The sequence below is a fragment of the Mastomys coucha genome, unplaced genomic scaffold (genome assembly GCF_008632895.1).
Source record: "Mastomys coucha isolate ucsf_1 unplaced genomic scaffold, UCSF_Mcou_1 pScaffold10, whole genome shotgun sequence".
In the NCBI taxonomy this organism is placed as follows: Eukaryota; Metazoa; Chordata; class Mammalia; order Rodentia; family Muridae; genus Mastomys; species Mastomys coucha.
In genome coordinates, this window is record NW_022196892.1 from 40,174 (window position 1) to 54,792 (window position 14,619).

The window sequence follows — 14,619 nt, forward strand, 5'->3', positions numbered from 1 at the left end:
AAAAAAAAAAAAAAAAAAAAAAGAAAGAAATAGAACTAACATCCTCCTTTACTGGATTAGGGCTTCAACATATGCAAAGCACAGCCCCTCATCAGGCATAGACCCTTGAGGTGGGGCTTTGGAGAAAAATAACCAGAGATCTGAAAATATGCATTCCAGGTTCACCATGGGGTGGATCCTCTTTACAGGGATGGTCAGCATACGTAGAAAGCTAAGGTGGGGTTTAATAAGGCTGTATGCAAGTCTACCCCTTGCCTACCACTATCATGTTCTTGAAATTGACTGGGGCGAGCAATACCACATTTTTGTGAGCATGAGAATTACGCTCAAGTGGGTATATATCAAGGAATTTGACATTGATTTGCTTGACGAAGCAATGTAGCAGTGATCTACAGTATGTTCAAAACCGTGTGTGTGTGTGTGTGTGTGTGTGTGTGTGTGTGTGTGCATGTATGTTTGTGTGTATGTGTGTATGTGTTCCACTCATGATGCCTCTATATATCTCATGATGACCTCTAACTTGCCACTACTCTTTGTTCAGGCTCCTGATTTCATGTTTGCATCATCAGTCTTTCTAGGATAATTTGCTTTCAATATCTGAGGGCTCACCTGGGCTAATCCAGGACTCAGAGCACTCCAACCAGACCTGTGAACAGCTTATCACTGTTATTCACTAACATCTTTGAAGCTTCAGTGAGCTCTGGTAAGGCTTTCAGGGAAACTCACATGACCATATATGTAATTTCTCTTTCTTTTGAATGTCACCCCCCCGCAAATGTAACAGTCCTAGCATCTCCCCCAGATGATTGTTCATTTCAGAGGACTCATTCCTTCTCCTCCTCCTCCTCCTCCTCCTCCTCCTCTTCCTCCTCCTCCTCCTCCTCCTCCTCCTCTTCTTCTTCTTCTTCTTCTTCTTCCTTCTTCTTCTCCTTTTCCTCTTCCTCCTTTTCATCCTCCTCCCCCTCTCCTATCCTTCATCTTCCTCTTCCTCCTTTCTAGCACCCTGACACAATTTTTCAGCATCCTTTATTCCTCATATTACTGAGTAAAGATCTAAGGATAGGAAGAGCCTTTCCTGGGCAGTGTTTGTAAAGTGAAACTCCAATTCCCCACAGGGAAAAACATTTTTAATTAAAAAAGAGAGCTAGATTTCTGCTATCGGAAACGGGAGGTGCTGAAGAGCTTCCCCTGTACCCAGAAGAGGCTCCTGGAAAAGACAGCTTTGCTTCAGGTCACTTTGAGGTGAGGTAATTAGCAGGGAGGTAAGGGCTGTCCTGTGTGACATCAGCAGTTCCCACTGTGGACATTCTACTGTTCCCTGGAGAGCTCTGATTTCTATGATGTCAGCAGTGTTGTGGTGATACCAATTGCTTTGGAGGGAATTGTTCATTGCCTACATGGTTAGCACACAAGTATGTTGTCAAGACTGAGCAGGCTACTTGGGAAAGAAAATGGAAATTCTAAAGAGTCCAGAGACAGGCAGAAAGAAAGTAGCCTTCTGCCTCAGTGTAAAAAGTCAAGACAGAAATTGTCTTGGGGAAGACACAGTGAGTTCTGCGTGAGGGATGGAGTGGTTACTAAATAAAATGGGCTTAAGCTAGACCTCCCAAGAGCAGGGCTCAGGAGCATGGAATATCTAAGATGTATGGAACTATCCTGCTTCTCTGAGTTTCTACAGAAAATATCCAGTATCAAGGATTTCTGATGGTTAGCTTGACAGATAGCTACCAGTTGTCAAGGCAGTGGCTCATGTGCTGGGGACCCTCTGCTTTCACTATGAGTGGGAAGGAATCAAAGAGGAATAATGAGGTTTCAGTACCAGCGTTGCACTTCACTTCCGCTGGATCCCTTTAGGCATATGCCACTAAAGACAGGTTGGGGACAAGAACATGGTTTATGAGACCCAGTGTGAGGCAAGCTTTCTTTCTCTTTCAGAGTGTATTAGTCAGGGTTTTCTAGAGTCGCAGAACTTATGGGTAGTCTCTATATATTAAGGGAATTTGTTGATGTTTTACAGTCTGTAGTCCAACTCCCAACAATGGTCAGCAGCAGCTGTGAATAGAAGTCCAAGGATCTAGCAGTTGCTCAGTCCCACAAGGCAAGCAGGCGAAGAAGAGAAAGAATAAATCTTCCTTCTTCCAATGTCCTGATGTAGGTTTCCAGCAGAAGGTGTATCCCAGATTAAAGGTGTATGCCAACACATGTTTAATCCCAGATGACCTTAAACTCAGAGATCTTCCTATCTTGATCTTCTGGAATTTAGTGACTATGCCTCAATATCTCCATGCCAATGTCCAGGTCAGAAACTTGTATCTCCGAGCCTCCAGATTAGGATCACTGGTGAACCTTCCAATTCTGGATTGTAGTTCATTCCAGATATAGTCCAGTTGACAACCAGGAATAGCCACTACCCAAGGCTTCTTTGGGTTCCATGCATTCCCTCTTCCTCAGGCTTCTTCTTGGAACTTAGCATGGTCTATTCTGTCCTTTTACCATTCATCCATACAAGCTTATTTGTGTTTTTCTACTACAGGGTCTACAGAGGAGGCACTATCCACATCCTCCATCTTCACTGAGCAGGATGAGCAATGGAACAAGTTGGATAAATTGTCCTTTCAGCTACAGATGATGACCTATGAAAGGGATAAACTACATTTAATACTGGCTCAGTTTAGCAACTATGACTTGAACAACAGGTAATCACTATGTCTGGTTCTCTTTTCTATCTTGATCCCATAGTGTCATCTCCACTTTTCATCAAGTTAAAAGGGGTTGTACTGCAAGGGTGTCCTCATGTCTAAACCAATTTTCCTGAGTGCATCTGAGAGAGAGCATTGAAACCTAGATCAAAGTAATATGTGGACACAGGTTGTTGTGCATCCTCCTTGTGACATGTAGCACAATCTGAGGATAAGGGAAGTAGTATGTGATTACTCAACATGCATTTCAAGAGTCCTTGAGAGGTGTTGGCTTGTGGGAGATGCTAGGTGCTGCCAGTTTACAGTGAGTGTTTACACTTGACAGCAGATTTTGGAAGCTGATTCCTCCTGGTAGCAGCTGGAGAGAATTGTTCCCACTTGCTCCATGTGTGACTGGAACTCATAAATGCTTCTTTCTTTGTAGGTTTATATATTTCAAAGCCTGCTTTTAATGAGTGTACTTAAATGCTTTAACCTCCCTTCTATCCCACCACACACCAAAGGTAGTGGAAAGGAAAGGTTAATTGGGCAAAGGGAAGATGTTGTCCTGTATAGAAGTATTTCTTTGGAGTGAATACAACGTGTGTTGTCAGGATAACAGCAGTTTAGTTCATACCAATCAGCAGTAGCAGCTCAATCCACTTGCAAAGACCATTCATGAATCAGCAGAGGCAGTTCACAGATCCGGGAGAAACTGTGGAGCTCTGACAATCAACCTGAGTCTGTGGAAGTGGCAAGAAGCCAGAATATCACTAGAAGTTCTTTGGTGGCATTTCTCTCTATGGAGTCATGACAAATGATGACCATGAAAAAGTAGCAAGGTGAACCAATACCACACAGCTGTCTTTTGGGTTGTATTTATACCCTTTCCAAACATCATGTGTGCTTTAAGGAAACATCACACACCCTTCATCCAGGCTGCTTCCATAAAAATACCAAGTGTCTGTTCTCAGCAAAACATCCTCCCACATCTGATTCAGCAAAAACATCCTTTCATAAGTCAGTTTACAGAAAAACATCACATGACAAAACTGAGTCTCCAAAGAAACAACAAATTTCCACTTCATTTCTTTTCTTCCTTACACTCAAGACAGTGTCATCTCCCTGCATTTCTTGGGAATCTTAAGTGTGTGTGTGTGTGTGTGTGTGTGTGTGTGTGTGGTGTGTATGTGTGTGTGTCTCCAATTTTTGCTAGTAAGCAATCTGTTTGGCATTTCAGGTGATACATGTCCTGAGGATAGGAAGCCCCACTTAGACCATCAATGGTTCTGGCCTGTGCACTCACCTTGGAGACATATAATTCTTTGGGGGAGGTAATCCACCAAATCTAATGTTCGGTTTTCTCTCTGAAAACAGTGCTTTTGGGCATCTGTGTATCTGTAAGAAAACAGATTCAAAAATCCTTCTTCTAAATACGGAATAAATATTATTGAAGGGTTCAGATATGCACAGATCAATGGCAAACTACTGGGACCTTCTTTGAGAAGTACTTTATTCCTCTAGACCCACTATGGGTTCTCATTCAGCCCTAGATCCCTCCCTCTGGATTCTTTGCCTCTGCTGTCCTAGGGACAGGAGAGTAATTTTAATAAGCACTAGGAGATCACAATGAATACATTCCAGGGTGTGGTATCCACTGAGATGGGGTAGTTCAAGACTCAGCCTGAAGTCATGTGATCCTTGATGCCTATGTTCTTGGTGGCTTTGTGTTTAGGGCCACAACCAACCACAGGATAAATGAGCACAAGATCCTCAAGATAGAGCATGAACAAGTAATATTGGACCTGCAGAAATTGCCCAAAGAGATCAGTGAAGCCTTGGTCAAATACAAGGAGCTGACAAAGAATACCAACTCCTACAAGAGAGTGCATGACTTTGCTGAGACCCTAGGCACATGGGAGGAACTGGTTCTGCCTTTCTTTATCTCTAAACCAAAGTGAGGGCTCTGATTCTAGCCTGTTTATCTCTTAGAAACCACTCTGCCTTGAAGTTTTGGACACAGTTTTGCAAAAAGGGAAAGGTCAGTGAGGCCCTCCCACCATTGTCCCATCAGCCCCAGGAGATTCTAGATCAGTGGTTCTCAACCTTCCTGATGCTGTGACCCTTTAATAGGGTTCCTGTGTTTTATTGCCCCCCAACATAAACTTATTCTTGTTGTTACTTTATAACTGCAATTTTACTACTGTTATAAATTGTAATGTAAATTTAATGTAAATGTATTTGTGTTTTCCTAAGATCTTATGTGAACTATGTTAGGATCCTTCAACTACAAGTGGTCATCATCCACAGGTTGAGAATTGCTACTCTACAGAGAAAAAAGGTTGCCCCAATGAATTGTCATTCAGTCCTGGGCTTCTGAAGTTCTGGATTCCATAAGACATAGAGATGGATTGTATTCCCATTTGGTTTTCTGTCCTCCCCAAAGCAGGTTTAGGCTCTATCAGATGATGTTTTCCTAATAGTAAGGATAGATAAGAACAGGTGGGGGCCACTTCCTACTTTTGGAGGTATAGTTCCCTTTTGGTGTCAGTATTTTCAGAAGTACTTTGAGTCTTTCTGAAATTTGGATGTTCTTTGGGTTTGGCCTGCCTTTAGTGATTCTGGCAAGGCTTTTGTGGGTGCCAGACTGGGGCTGTCTGGCTACCTGGGACCTTTCAAGCATAGTGGTACATGGAGGTGGGGATGGCAGATGGGAGCTAGCTGGGCTCACCATTTCTTGGTGGTGGTTCTGCATCCTCCACAGCCATCTCTTGAAAGAGTTGACTCAGCTCAAAGAGAAAGTGACCATGCTGAAACAAGAGAATAGAAAACTGTGGAAGGAGCAGGTTGTGCTGCAAGCATACTGCAAAGAGGTGAAGAGCCTCTGTGAGGAGGCCTGTGAGAAGATCAGTGGCCTCTGGACCAAGAACCAGGTAGGCTAAGATACCTTGGGCAGGCTGCCCATATGACTTACACACACACAAACAAAACAGACAAACATGTAACCGTCTACTCAGTTATCCAGCCTTCCCCGTACGACCCATCCAATTGTTCATTTCTGTCATCATTTACAAGATTATCTCTGGAGTTAGCCTTTTAGGAGAAACTAGATGATTGGCAAACAAACTCTCCTGCTCTGCTAGAAGGTGCAGTCTATTGAGAGAGACTGGCCAGTCACATATCACACACATGCATGCCATTATGGTAGCATGGGTGCTATGTTGGGAGACACTTAGGGAGTAGCAAAGAGCTTTGAGTGTGAAGTCAAGGGCCTGAGGCTAATTTGCCTTTCAGTGGTCATGTGAGATTATAAGCATGAAGCATCTTGCAATGAGGAGAGCCCTGTGTAATGCCAAAAGAGTTTTTTTTTTCTCATTGTCATCTTTATCCATCTTGGTCTCTTCACCTAGACCAGATCTTGGTCACTTTGACTGAATCCTGAACAGTGGCCTGTCAGCCCTGTTTCCTGTGAGTGGTACTGTTATTTACAGTCTGGAGCTGACTAGATGACCATAGTTATTTGGAGGGCTTCTGACAGGCTTGAGAGGCAGTGGGTGGTAATTTTAAGGCTTCAAGAGAAAAATTTGTCCAAACACATAAACCTATTCTGCTCAAGCAGTACATGCGACCCCTAAGTATTATTAGTGCCCATAGGAAAGACAGCAGAGTCATGGATATTACTTGAAACAGCTGGTGTTCTTAGTTTATAATTAATTATTCATCCAGTGTGTCTTCCTCATTGCTTTCTGCTAATTTATGATTTCTATGGTATGTACCTGGTATATACTTGTCTCTGCAGACATGTGCATTAGTGGGTATGTTGGAAGGATGGAAAATATCATCTGGTATCCTCCTCTGATACTTTCTGCCTTACTCTTTTGAGCCCAGGTCTCACTGAAGCTGAAATTTCCTGTTTTGACTTAGCTATCTGACCAGAGATCTTTAAGTGTCCTGTCTCTCCCAGATGCAGCCTACTCTCTGGTTCAGTCTCATATAATTTCACCAAGGTTCAGGTACTCAGAAAGTAGAAAGAGGCGGTGGCTTTCTATTCATTTTGATATCTCATTATTATTTTGGAATATGCATCTTTTAGTAATTAAAAAAATTCAATACTGCTATTTAAAATTAAAACGCAGAGGTTCTTTCCTCTCACTGCACACGGAACCCTTCAGGGAATTTCTGCTTTATCTCATGGGCATCACAACATAGAACCCCAAAGTATATCTCTTTCCTGAAATTTTTGTAGATTGTATTGTGTGCATGGCTGTGTCTTAGGAAAGACTCCCCCTCGTGGTTGTACAGAGTGTTGCACTCAGAAAAACTTTGCAGGTGATGTCACTAGCCTCCTACTGACTGATCTGGGTGCAGTTTCATATTATGTGCACTGTAATCTGTGGATATGTTACTGGTTAATAACCATGGATCACTTTCTTTCTCTGGTGCTATTAAGGACTTCTGTGGATGAACCAGTGCAGGTTTAGTGAGGAGACTAAGATGGATCAGATTGGAATTACCTAGAGATTTTTTAGGCCTTCCTCCTTGGAGACTTGGTCTTGTATGGTCAAGCTCAGCTGTGCAGATGTTGTCACTTAATTGTAGGATCTGTTTGTGTCAGGATAGAAAACGTTCAGGGAAGGGGAAATAAGTACAGAACAGGGCAACAGAGCCACCCAGAGTCTAAGAGCAAGTAGGACCCAGTACTAGCCCCTGGAGCCAAGAAGGAGATGCAACACTCCTACATTCTCCCTGGCCTGTCTAGGTTTAGAAGGGGTGTGTGTGTGTAAAACACTCCATTAAAAACATAATTTTCTACTGAACAGGATGACAACAGGCTTCAGGACCCATTGAAGCAAGAAGAGCTCATCACTGAAAACCAATTTAAAAGTCTTTCTAAAAGCTGTTTCTAATAAACAGATTCCATAAAGGAACAAGAAACCATTTTGTATTCTAAATGTTTTTGTGTGAAATGTTTAAACATAATATGTATATGACATTTTGATTTTCATACAAACTATCCTTTGAGCACAGGTCAAATCAATGTGATATACATTGGTTTGATGTCATTAATGTTTTCAAGAAGCTAGAATTCTAGATTGGTTTTATTTCTTGATACTACAATTTACTGAATACTGGACCCCCAAAGAGATGGTGTTCTGTTGCTGGTCATGCTTCTGTCTCCACAACTGCTGCCCCATTCTGCCAGCTCTGACTGCTTTATAGAAGGAAGACAGAAAGAAAAGAACATAGGAGAAAATACATATCTCTTGAGTGTAGTCTATCAGGATCTTCCCCTTCTGTAATATGGATTAGGAAAATAGAATATCTCTAGGTCTTCTCTACCTATATTGTAAACTAAACAAAAGATGCCTTTCTAATAGTGCTGTTGAAAATATAAAGACTGTGGGGTTGACAAAACATCAATATTCAATTAAGGCAAATTTTAGGAAAGATGAAAATGTGTAAAACAAACTTTACGAGAGAAGCAGATAGGGAAGAGGTCAGGGTCAGCACAGAGGTTACCAAAAAGGGAGTAAAAGATTTGAAAGAAAAAGCTTGTTACCTAAGAACATTGCCAGTACATCCCTAGGTAGTACTCCAGAAAATGAAATAAAGACTAAATTCCATGGGTTTTGTGACAGTTCTTCTTAGGCTGATGTGAAATACCTATGAACTGCTTCCATTCGGCAAAAGACTACTGAGAGGCTGCCAAGGAAAAGTCAGTGATTCTAGACTAGTCTTTGTGCTTAAGCACACAATCAGTTCTTGGTGACCATTAGACAGTTCTAGTGGTATAATAAAGGACATGTCAAAAGTGCTATCTTGTCCAACTTTTTCTCTCCTTCACTTGTACAGCATTTTCACATCCAGATTTCCGTCTCTATCATAACACTTAATCATCTCTCCATTCTGTGAAGCAGAACCACAAGAGAGTAACACAGTTAGGAGAATCCTGCTGTTTACTTCCTCCATGGGAGTGTTTGGGGAGGACCCTGACCCTACAGGAAGACATGGAAGCCAACCACAAATGCTGATTATATGTTCTCAGAGAAGACTTAGATATTCACTGTTTTGTGTATTCTGGCTCTGAAATTGGTATCTTATAAATTATGATTTTATTGATACATAAATCTGATTGGTTAACTTTAAACTTTACGAGTTTTAATTCTAAGAGTACCCAAGGTGAGACTCATGGCTCCAGCTGCATATGTAACAGAGGATGGCCTAGACAGTCATCAACAGAAGAGGCCCTTGGTCCTGTGAAGGTTCTATGCCCAGTGTAGGAGAATGCCAGGGCCAGGAAGTGGGAGAGGGTGGGTTGGGGATCAGGAGGAGGGAACAGGGATTTTTTTTTTCAGAGGGGAAACTGGGAAAGGAGATATCATTTGAAATGTAAATAAAGAAAATATCTAATTCAAAAAAGGAGTTTTGGGAGTTGAGATGGCTGACTGTAGAGTGTATAAGGCATTGAGTGGGAGGAACTCAGCCCCCTCTTCCCCCACCAGAGAGTTGGCGGGCAGAAAGAACCATACATTGGCAATGTTGACCACTAGTTGCTGGCACTAGCACAGGAACCTGCAGGTTCTCTTTTTTAATGTTTCCCACAACAACACCTGAGAAGCTTGTTGCTGGTATGCTACACCCCCAAGATGGAGTAGGATTCTTCACATTTTCTGGATCTGTGATAAAACCCAAGACACAGTAGGACTGAAGTAATTTTTCTTCTACCAACTACATCCCAGACTATTAGTGCATTCTATCACCAGAATCACAAGCCACACAGCAAGATAAACTCAACTGTCATTTGGGAACCATAAAGCTGTGTGACACATGAAAATTGTTCTCAGGATTTTTCAAGACTAAGACAGGCTCAATTAAATAAAGGGCAAGGGAAAGTGCCAATAATCAGTCTGCTATCCATACCAACCTCAGTTGCCTCACATCCTTTACAAAAGACTGGACTGTTAGAAACAAAGGAAGCTAGTTTCTCTCTCTAAGAAAAATATCACTTCCCTTCTTTCTGGCAAAAGGAACAAATGGTTTGCTAAGATGCCTGTTGGCATATCAGGGGCCCTGTTAGCTTCTAGGCTCTTATACTATCACAAAAAAAAAACATAAAAATAATTTTAAAAAAATTAGAAAGGTGCTATTCAAAATTGAGGCCAGTTTCCTACTGAAAGGCTTACTTCATTTTTCTACATACCAACTACCAGTTAGAAGAGCACCATTTATGGAAGATGCTTTCTTTTTTCCATTGTATATTTTTTGCTTTCTTTGTCAAAGATCAAGTGGCCATAATTATAAGGTTATATGTCTAAGTCTTCAATTTTATTCCATTGATCAACCTGTCTGTTTTTGTACTAATACCAGGCAGTTTTACCATTCTTGCTCTGTAGTATAGCTTGAGGTCAGGGATGGAGATTCCCCCAGAAATTCTTTTATTGTTAAGAGTTGTTTTCTAGTCATTAGGGAAATACAAATTAAAACAACCCTGAGATTCCACCTCATACCAGTCAGAATGGCTAAGATCAAAAACTCAGATGACAGCCGATGCTGGTGAGGTTGTGGAAAAAGAAGAACACTCTTTCATTGCTGGTGGGATTGCAAGCTGCTACAACCACTCTGGAAATCAGTTTGGTGGCTCCTCAGGAAACTGGACATAGTACTACCAGAGGACCAGCTATACCACTCCTGGGCATATACCTAGAAGATGCTCCAACATGTAATAAGGACACATGCTCCACTATGTTCATAGCAGCCTTATTTATAATAGCCAGAAGCTGGAAAGAAACCAGATGTCCCTCAACAGAGGAATGGATACAGAAAAAGTGGTACATCTACACAATGGAGTACTACTCAGCTATTAAAAACAATGAATTTGGGCTGGTGAGATGGCTCAGTGGGTAAGAGCACTGGCTGCTCTTCGTAAGGTCCTGAGTTCAGATCCCAGAAACCACATGGTAGCTTACAACCATCCATAATGAGATCTGACACCTTCTTCTGGTACGTCTGAAGACAGCTACAGTATATTACACCAGAGTGAGCTGGGCCAGAGTGAGCAGGGCCAGAGTAGGCACAGGTCCTGAGTTCAATTCCCAGCAGCCACATGATGGCTCACGACCATCTGTACAGCTACAGTGTACTCATACACATAAAATAAATAAATAAAAAATAATAATTTTTAAAAACAATGAATTTATGAAATTCTTAGGGAAATGGATGGATCTGGAGAATATTATCCTGAGTGAGGTAACCCAATCACAAAAGAACACACATGGCATGCATTCTCTGATAAGTGGATATTAGCCCCAAAGCTCAGAATACCCAAAATACAATCCACAAACCACAAAAAACTCAAGAAGAAGGAAAACCCAAGTGTGGATTCTTCCTCCCTTCTTAGAAGGGGGAACAAAATACCCATCTAAGGAGTTTCAGAGACAAACTATGGAGCAGAGACTAAAAGAAGGACAATCCAGAGACTGTTCCACCTGGGAATCCTTTCCATATTTAATTATCAAACCCAGACACTATTGTGGATATCAGCAAGTGCTGGCTGACAGGAGCTTGATATAGCTGTCTCCTGAGAGGTTCTGACAGTGCCCGACTAATACAGAAGTAGAAACTCACAATCATCCATTGGACTGAGCATAGGGTCACCAATGAAGGAGCTAAAGGACCCAAGGAGCTGAAGGGTTTGCAGCCCCTTAGGATGAACAACAATATGAATTAACTAGTACCCTCAGAGCTCCCAGGGACTAAACCATCAATAAAAGAGCACACCCGGTGGGACTCATGGCTCCAGCTGCATATGTAGCAGAGGATAGACTAATCGGTCATCAATGGGAGGAGAGACCCTTGGTCCTGTGAAGGTTTGTTCCCCAGTGTAGGGGAATGTTAGGGCCAGGAAGTAGGAGAGGGTGGGTTGGTGAGCAACAGGAAGGGGGAGGAAACAGGGTTTGTTTTTTTGTTTTTGTTTTTGATATTCTTTCAGAAGGGTAACCAGAAGAGGAAAATTATTTGAAATGTAAATAAATAAGATATCTAATAAAAAAATTTTTAAAAAGAGTTGTTTTCACTATCCTGGGTTTTTTTTCCACATGAAATTGACAACTACTCTTTCCATATCTTTGAAGAATTGTGCTGGAATTTTTATGGGGATTGCATTAAATCTGTAGATTGCTTTTGATAGGATGGTCATTTTTACTATGTTAATCCTACCACTCCATGAGCATGGAAGATCTCTCCATTTTCTGAGGTCTTATAGGGACCTTAGATAAACTGCCCAACAGTGGGGAGAGGGAGCTTGTAGAATCCACCTCCATTAGAAAGACAGGGTATCAAGTAGAGGGATGGGGTTGCCATCCCACAATCAAAAACGCTAACCCAGAATTGTTTATGTCTAAAAGAACCGCAAGAGCAAAAATGGAGAAGAGACTGAGGGAAAGGAGATCCAGTGATCAGCCCAATCATGGCTGCCCTCTGAGAGGTCCAACAAGCAGCTGACTGATACACACTTACACTCAACCAATAGGCCAAGGCCAGGAACCCCTGTGACTGAACTAGAGAAAGGTTGGAAGAAGTTGAGGAGGAGGGCAGCCCCATAGGAAGACCAGCAGTCTCAACTAACTTAGCCCCTGAGAATTCTCAGACACTGAGCCACCAACTAGGCAGCATACACCAACTGGTATGAGTCCCCTGACACACATACAGCAGAGGACTGCCTGGTCTGGCCTCAGTGAAAGAAGATACACTTAACCCTTGAGAGACTTGAGGGCCCAAGGAGTGGGGAAGCCTGTCAGGGTATGGGGGAAGTGGAGGGGCCTGGTATCCTCTTGGGAAGAAGGAGGAATGGCATGAGGAACTGTTGGAGACCAGAATGGGAGGGGGATAATGAATGGACTGCAAAAAAAGATTAAAGATAACAAACAAATTTTAAAAAAAGAAAGAAAGGCTTACTCCCTGGTTACCAAATTGTACCTGAATAAAACAGATGTGTTTTCTTTGTCTAACTGCTTTGTGCATCTGAATGGTCATGCATAGATGTCAATATCACCTGCTGTGGATACCAGGGGCCTTAAAACTAGGCTCACAAGATTTGATGTACTCTCCTAGAGCCAGTAGAAAACCTAATGAACTACTAAATATTAGTCTTTCAGGCTCTCATTCATCCTGAACCTCAACATGAATCAATAGATTGATTGGGACCACCAAAAGTAAATGGGGAATGTAATGGATGAATGCATGGATGGTTCTGATGCTAAGATCATGTTCCCCAATTGGTTCTTGATCTTTCAGTGAAGAATCCATGGCACAATTGCTGGGCAGAAGAATAGGCGGGACTTCTGGGTCCCTGTAGGCAAGAGACAGATGCAGGAGGGAAAAACAGAGAGTTCTCCATGCTTCAGAGAAGAAAAAGCCAAATAACCATGTAAGAAGATTTCAGGCAGAGTGACCACAGGCCACTTTTACAGGTGGGTAGTCACAGGTGTTTAGCTGGGACTAGATGTAACTGAGCAACGAAAATTTAGGCCAGGAAGAGAGGACAGAGCTAAGAGTATTAATAAAGGCATGCTTCTACAGGCAGGAGATAAGTCACACCCAGCAATTGTTCCCAAATGGCAAATTGAAAATGAACAACTGTGTGTGTGTGTGTGTGTGTGTGTGTGTGTGTGTTTTATCGCTGGATTCAAGGAAATCTGGGTTGGGGCTGGTAGTACAGCCAGTTCCCTGAGCTTGGGAGAGGTAGCAAAACTACATGCAAAAGATGAAAATTAGTCCCATTTTAAAGTGAGTTTTTGACCAAGTTGATTTGAAATTTATAAAAAAAGAAGAAACAAAAATAAAACAGGAGTCAGCTAGACTTTGTTCTTAGGCTAAGGATTTTTCACCATGGGATGTCTGCAGCAGGACCCTAAGGTCAGCCTTATCAGCATTTGACTCTTGATAGCTATTTAAAGAGGACTCTGATCACATACAACATAGTTAATTTTACAAAAACATTACCCCTTCCCCTTATTGTATAATTTCTATCCTAAAATATTAACTAGACACATATTGTGCTTATGTTATTTTAGAAGAAAAATTATAATGCCTCATATAATAGAAAATCCCCATACTGAGACAATTGTGGTTTGTGCCTTTAAAACCCTGTCTTCCTCCTCTGAAGAGTCTCTCAGACTTACAGAGAAGAATTGGAACTCAACTCCCATAGCTAAAATTTGCCCATGCTGCAATGCAGCTTCCTCAATTTTTCCTGGACCATGATTGTTATGTCATTTTTTTAGTTACATGGGAAGTCATTGTACACAATTCAGAGCAAATCTAGGAGAGCTAGGTGACTGACCTCCAGAAAGAGAAAAAGAAACTGACACAGACACAAAATAAAAAGATCCACGTTGTCCTAAAATGGAATGGAAGGGATCAAAACATAGAGATTCTTCACCGGGCCTTGATTCCCTTCTTGCTTCTCACTATTGGCAGATAATATGATAGTATACTTACATGACCACAAAAGCTACACCAGAGAATTCCTACAGCTGATGAACAACTTCAGCAAAGTGGTTGGATATAAAATCAATGCAAACGAATCAGTAGCCTTCCTATATTCAAAGAATAAACAGGCTGAGAAATAAATTGGGGGAATGATACCCTTCACAATAGTCACAAACAATAAAAAGTACCTTGGCTTGACTCTAACCAAACAAGTGAAAGATTTATATGACAAGAACATCAAGTCTCTGAAGAAAGAAATCAAAGACCTCAGAATATAGAAAGATCCCCCATGCTTGTGGATTGGCAGGGTTAATATAGTAAAAACAGCCATCATGCGGAAAGTAATATACAAATTCAATGCAATCCCCATCAAAATTCCAACTCAATTCTTTGTAAAGTTAGAATAGTTGTAATAACAAAAAAACCCAGAACAGAGAAAACTATTCTAAAC

General features: G+C 41.6%; 1 protein-coding gene across 4 annotated transcripts in view; it reads right to left on the minus strand.

Moving 5' to 3' along the window:
• LOC116072638 (ankyrin repeat domain-containing protein 26-like) overlaps positions 1 to 14,619 on the minus strand; it is a 93,871-nt gene that overhangs the window by 22,743 nt on the left and 56,509 nt on the right. The window contains exons 9-10 of one of the 4 annotated variants that reach the window (XM_031344095.1): positions 3,985 to 4,076; positions 3,361 to 3,478 (exon numbers count right to left, since the gene is read on the minus strand). The exons of 1 other annotated variant lie outside the window; for it this stretch is intronic. In XM_031344095.1, coding sequence (XP_031199955.1) covers positions 3,376 to 3,478; positions 3,985 to 4,076 — 195 coding nt within the window. In that variant the 3' untranslated portion in view covers positions 3,361 to 3,375. Of the gene's footprint in view, positions 1 to 3,360; positions 3,479 to 3,984; positions 4,077 to 14,619 lie in introns of those variants that run through there. 2 more of the 4 variants (XM_031344107.1, XM_031344098.1) reach the window with 2 other exon arrangements.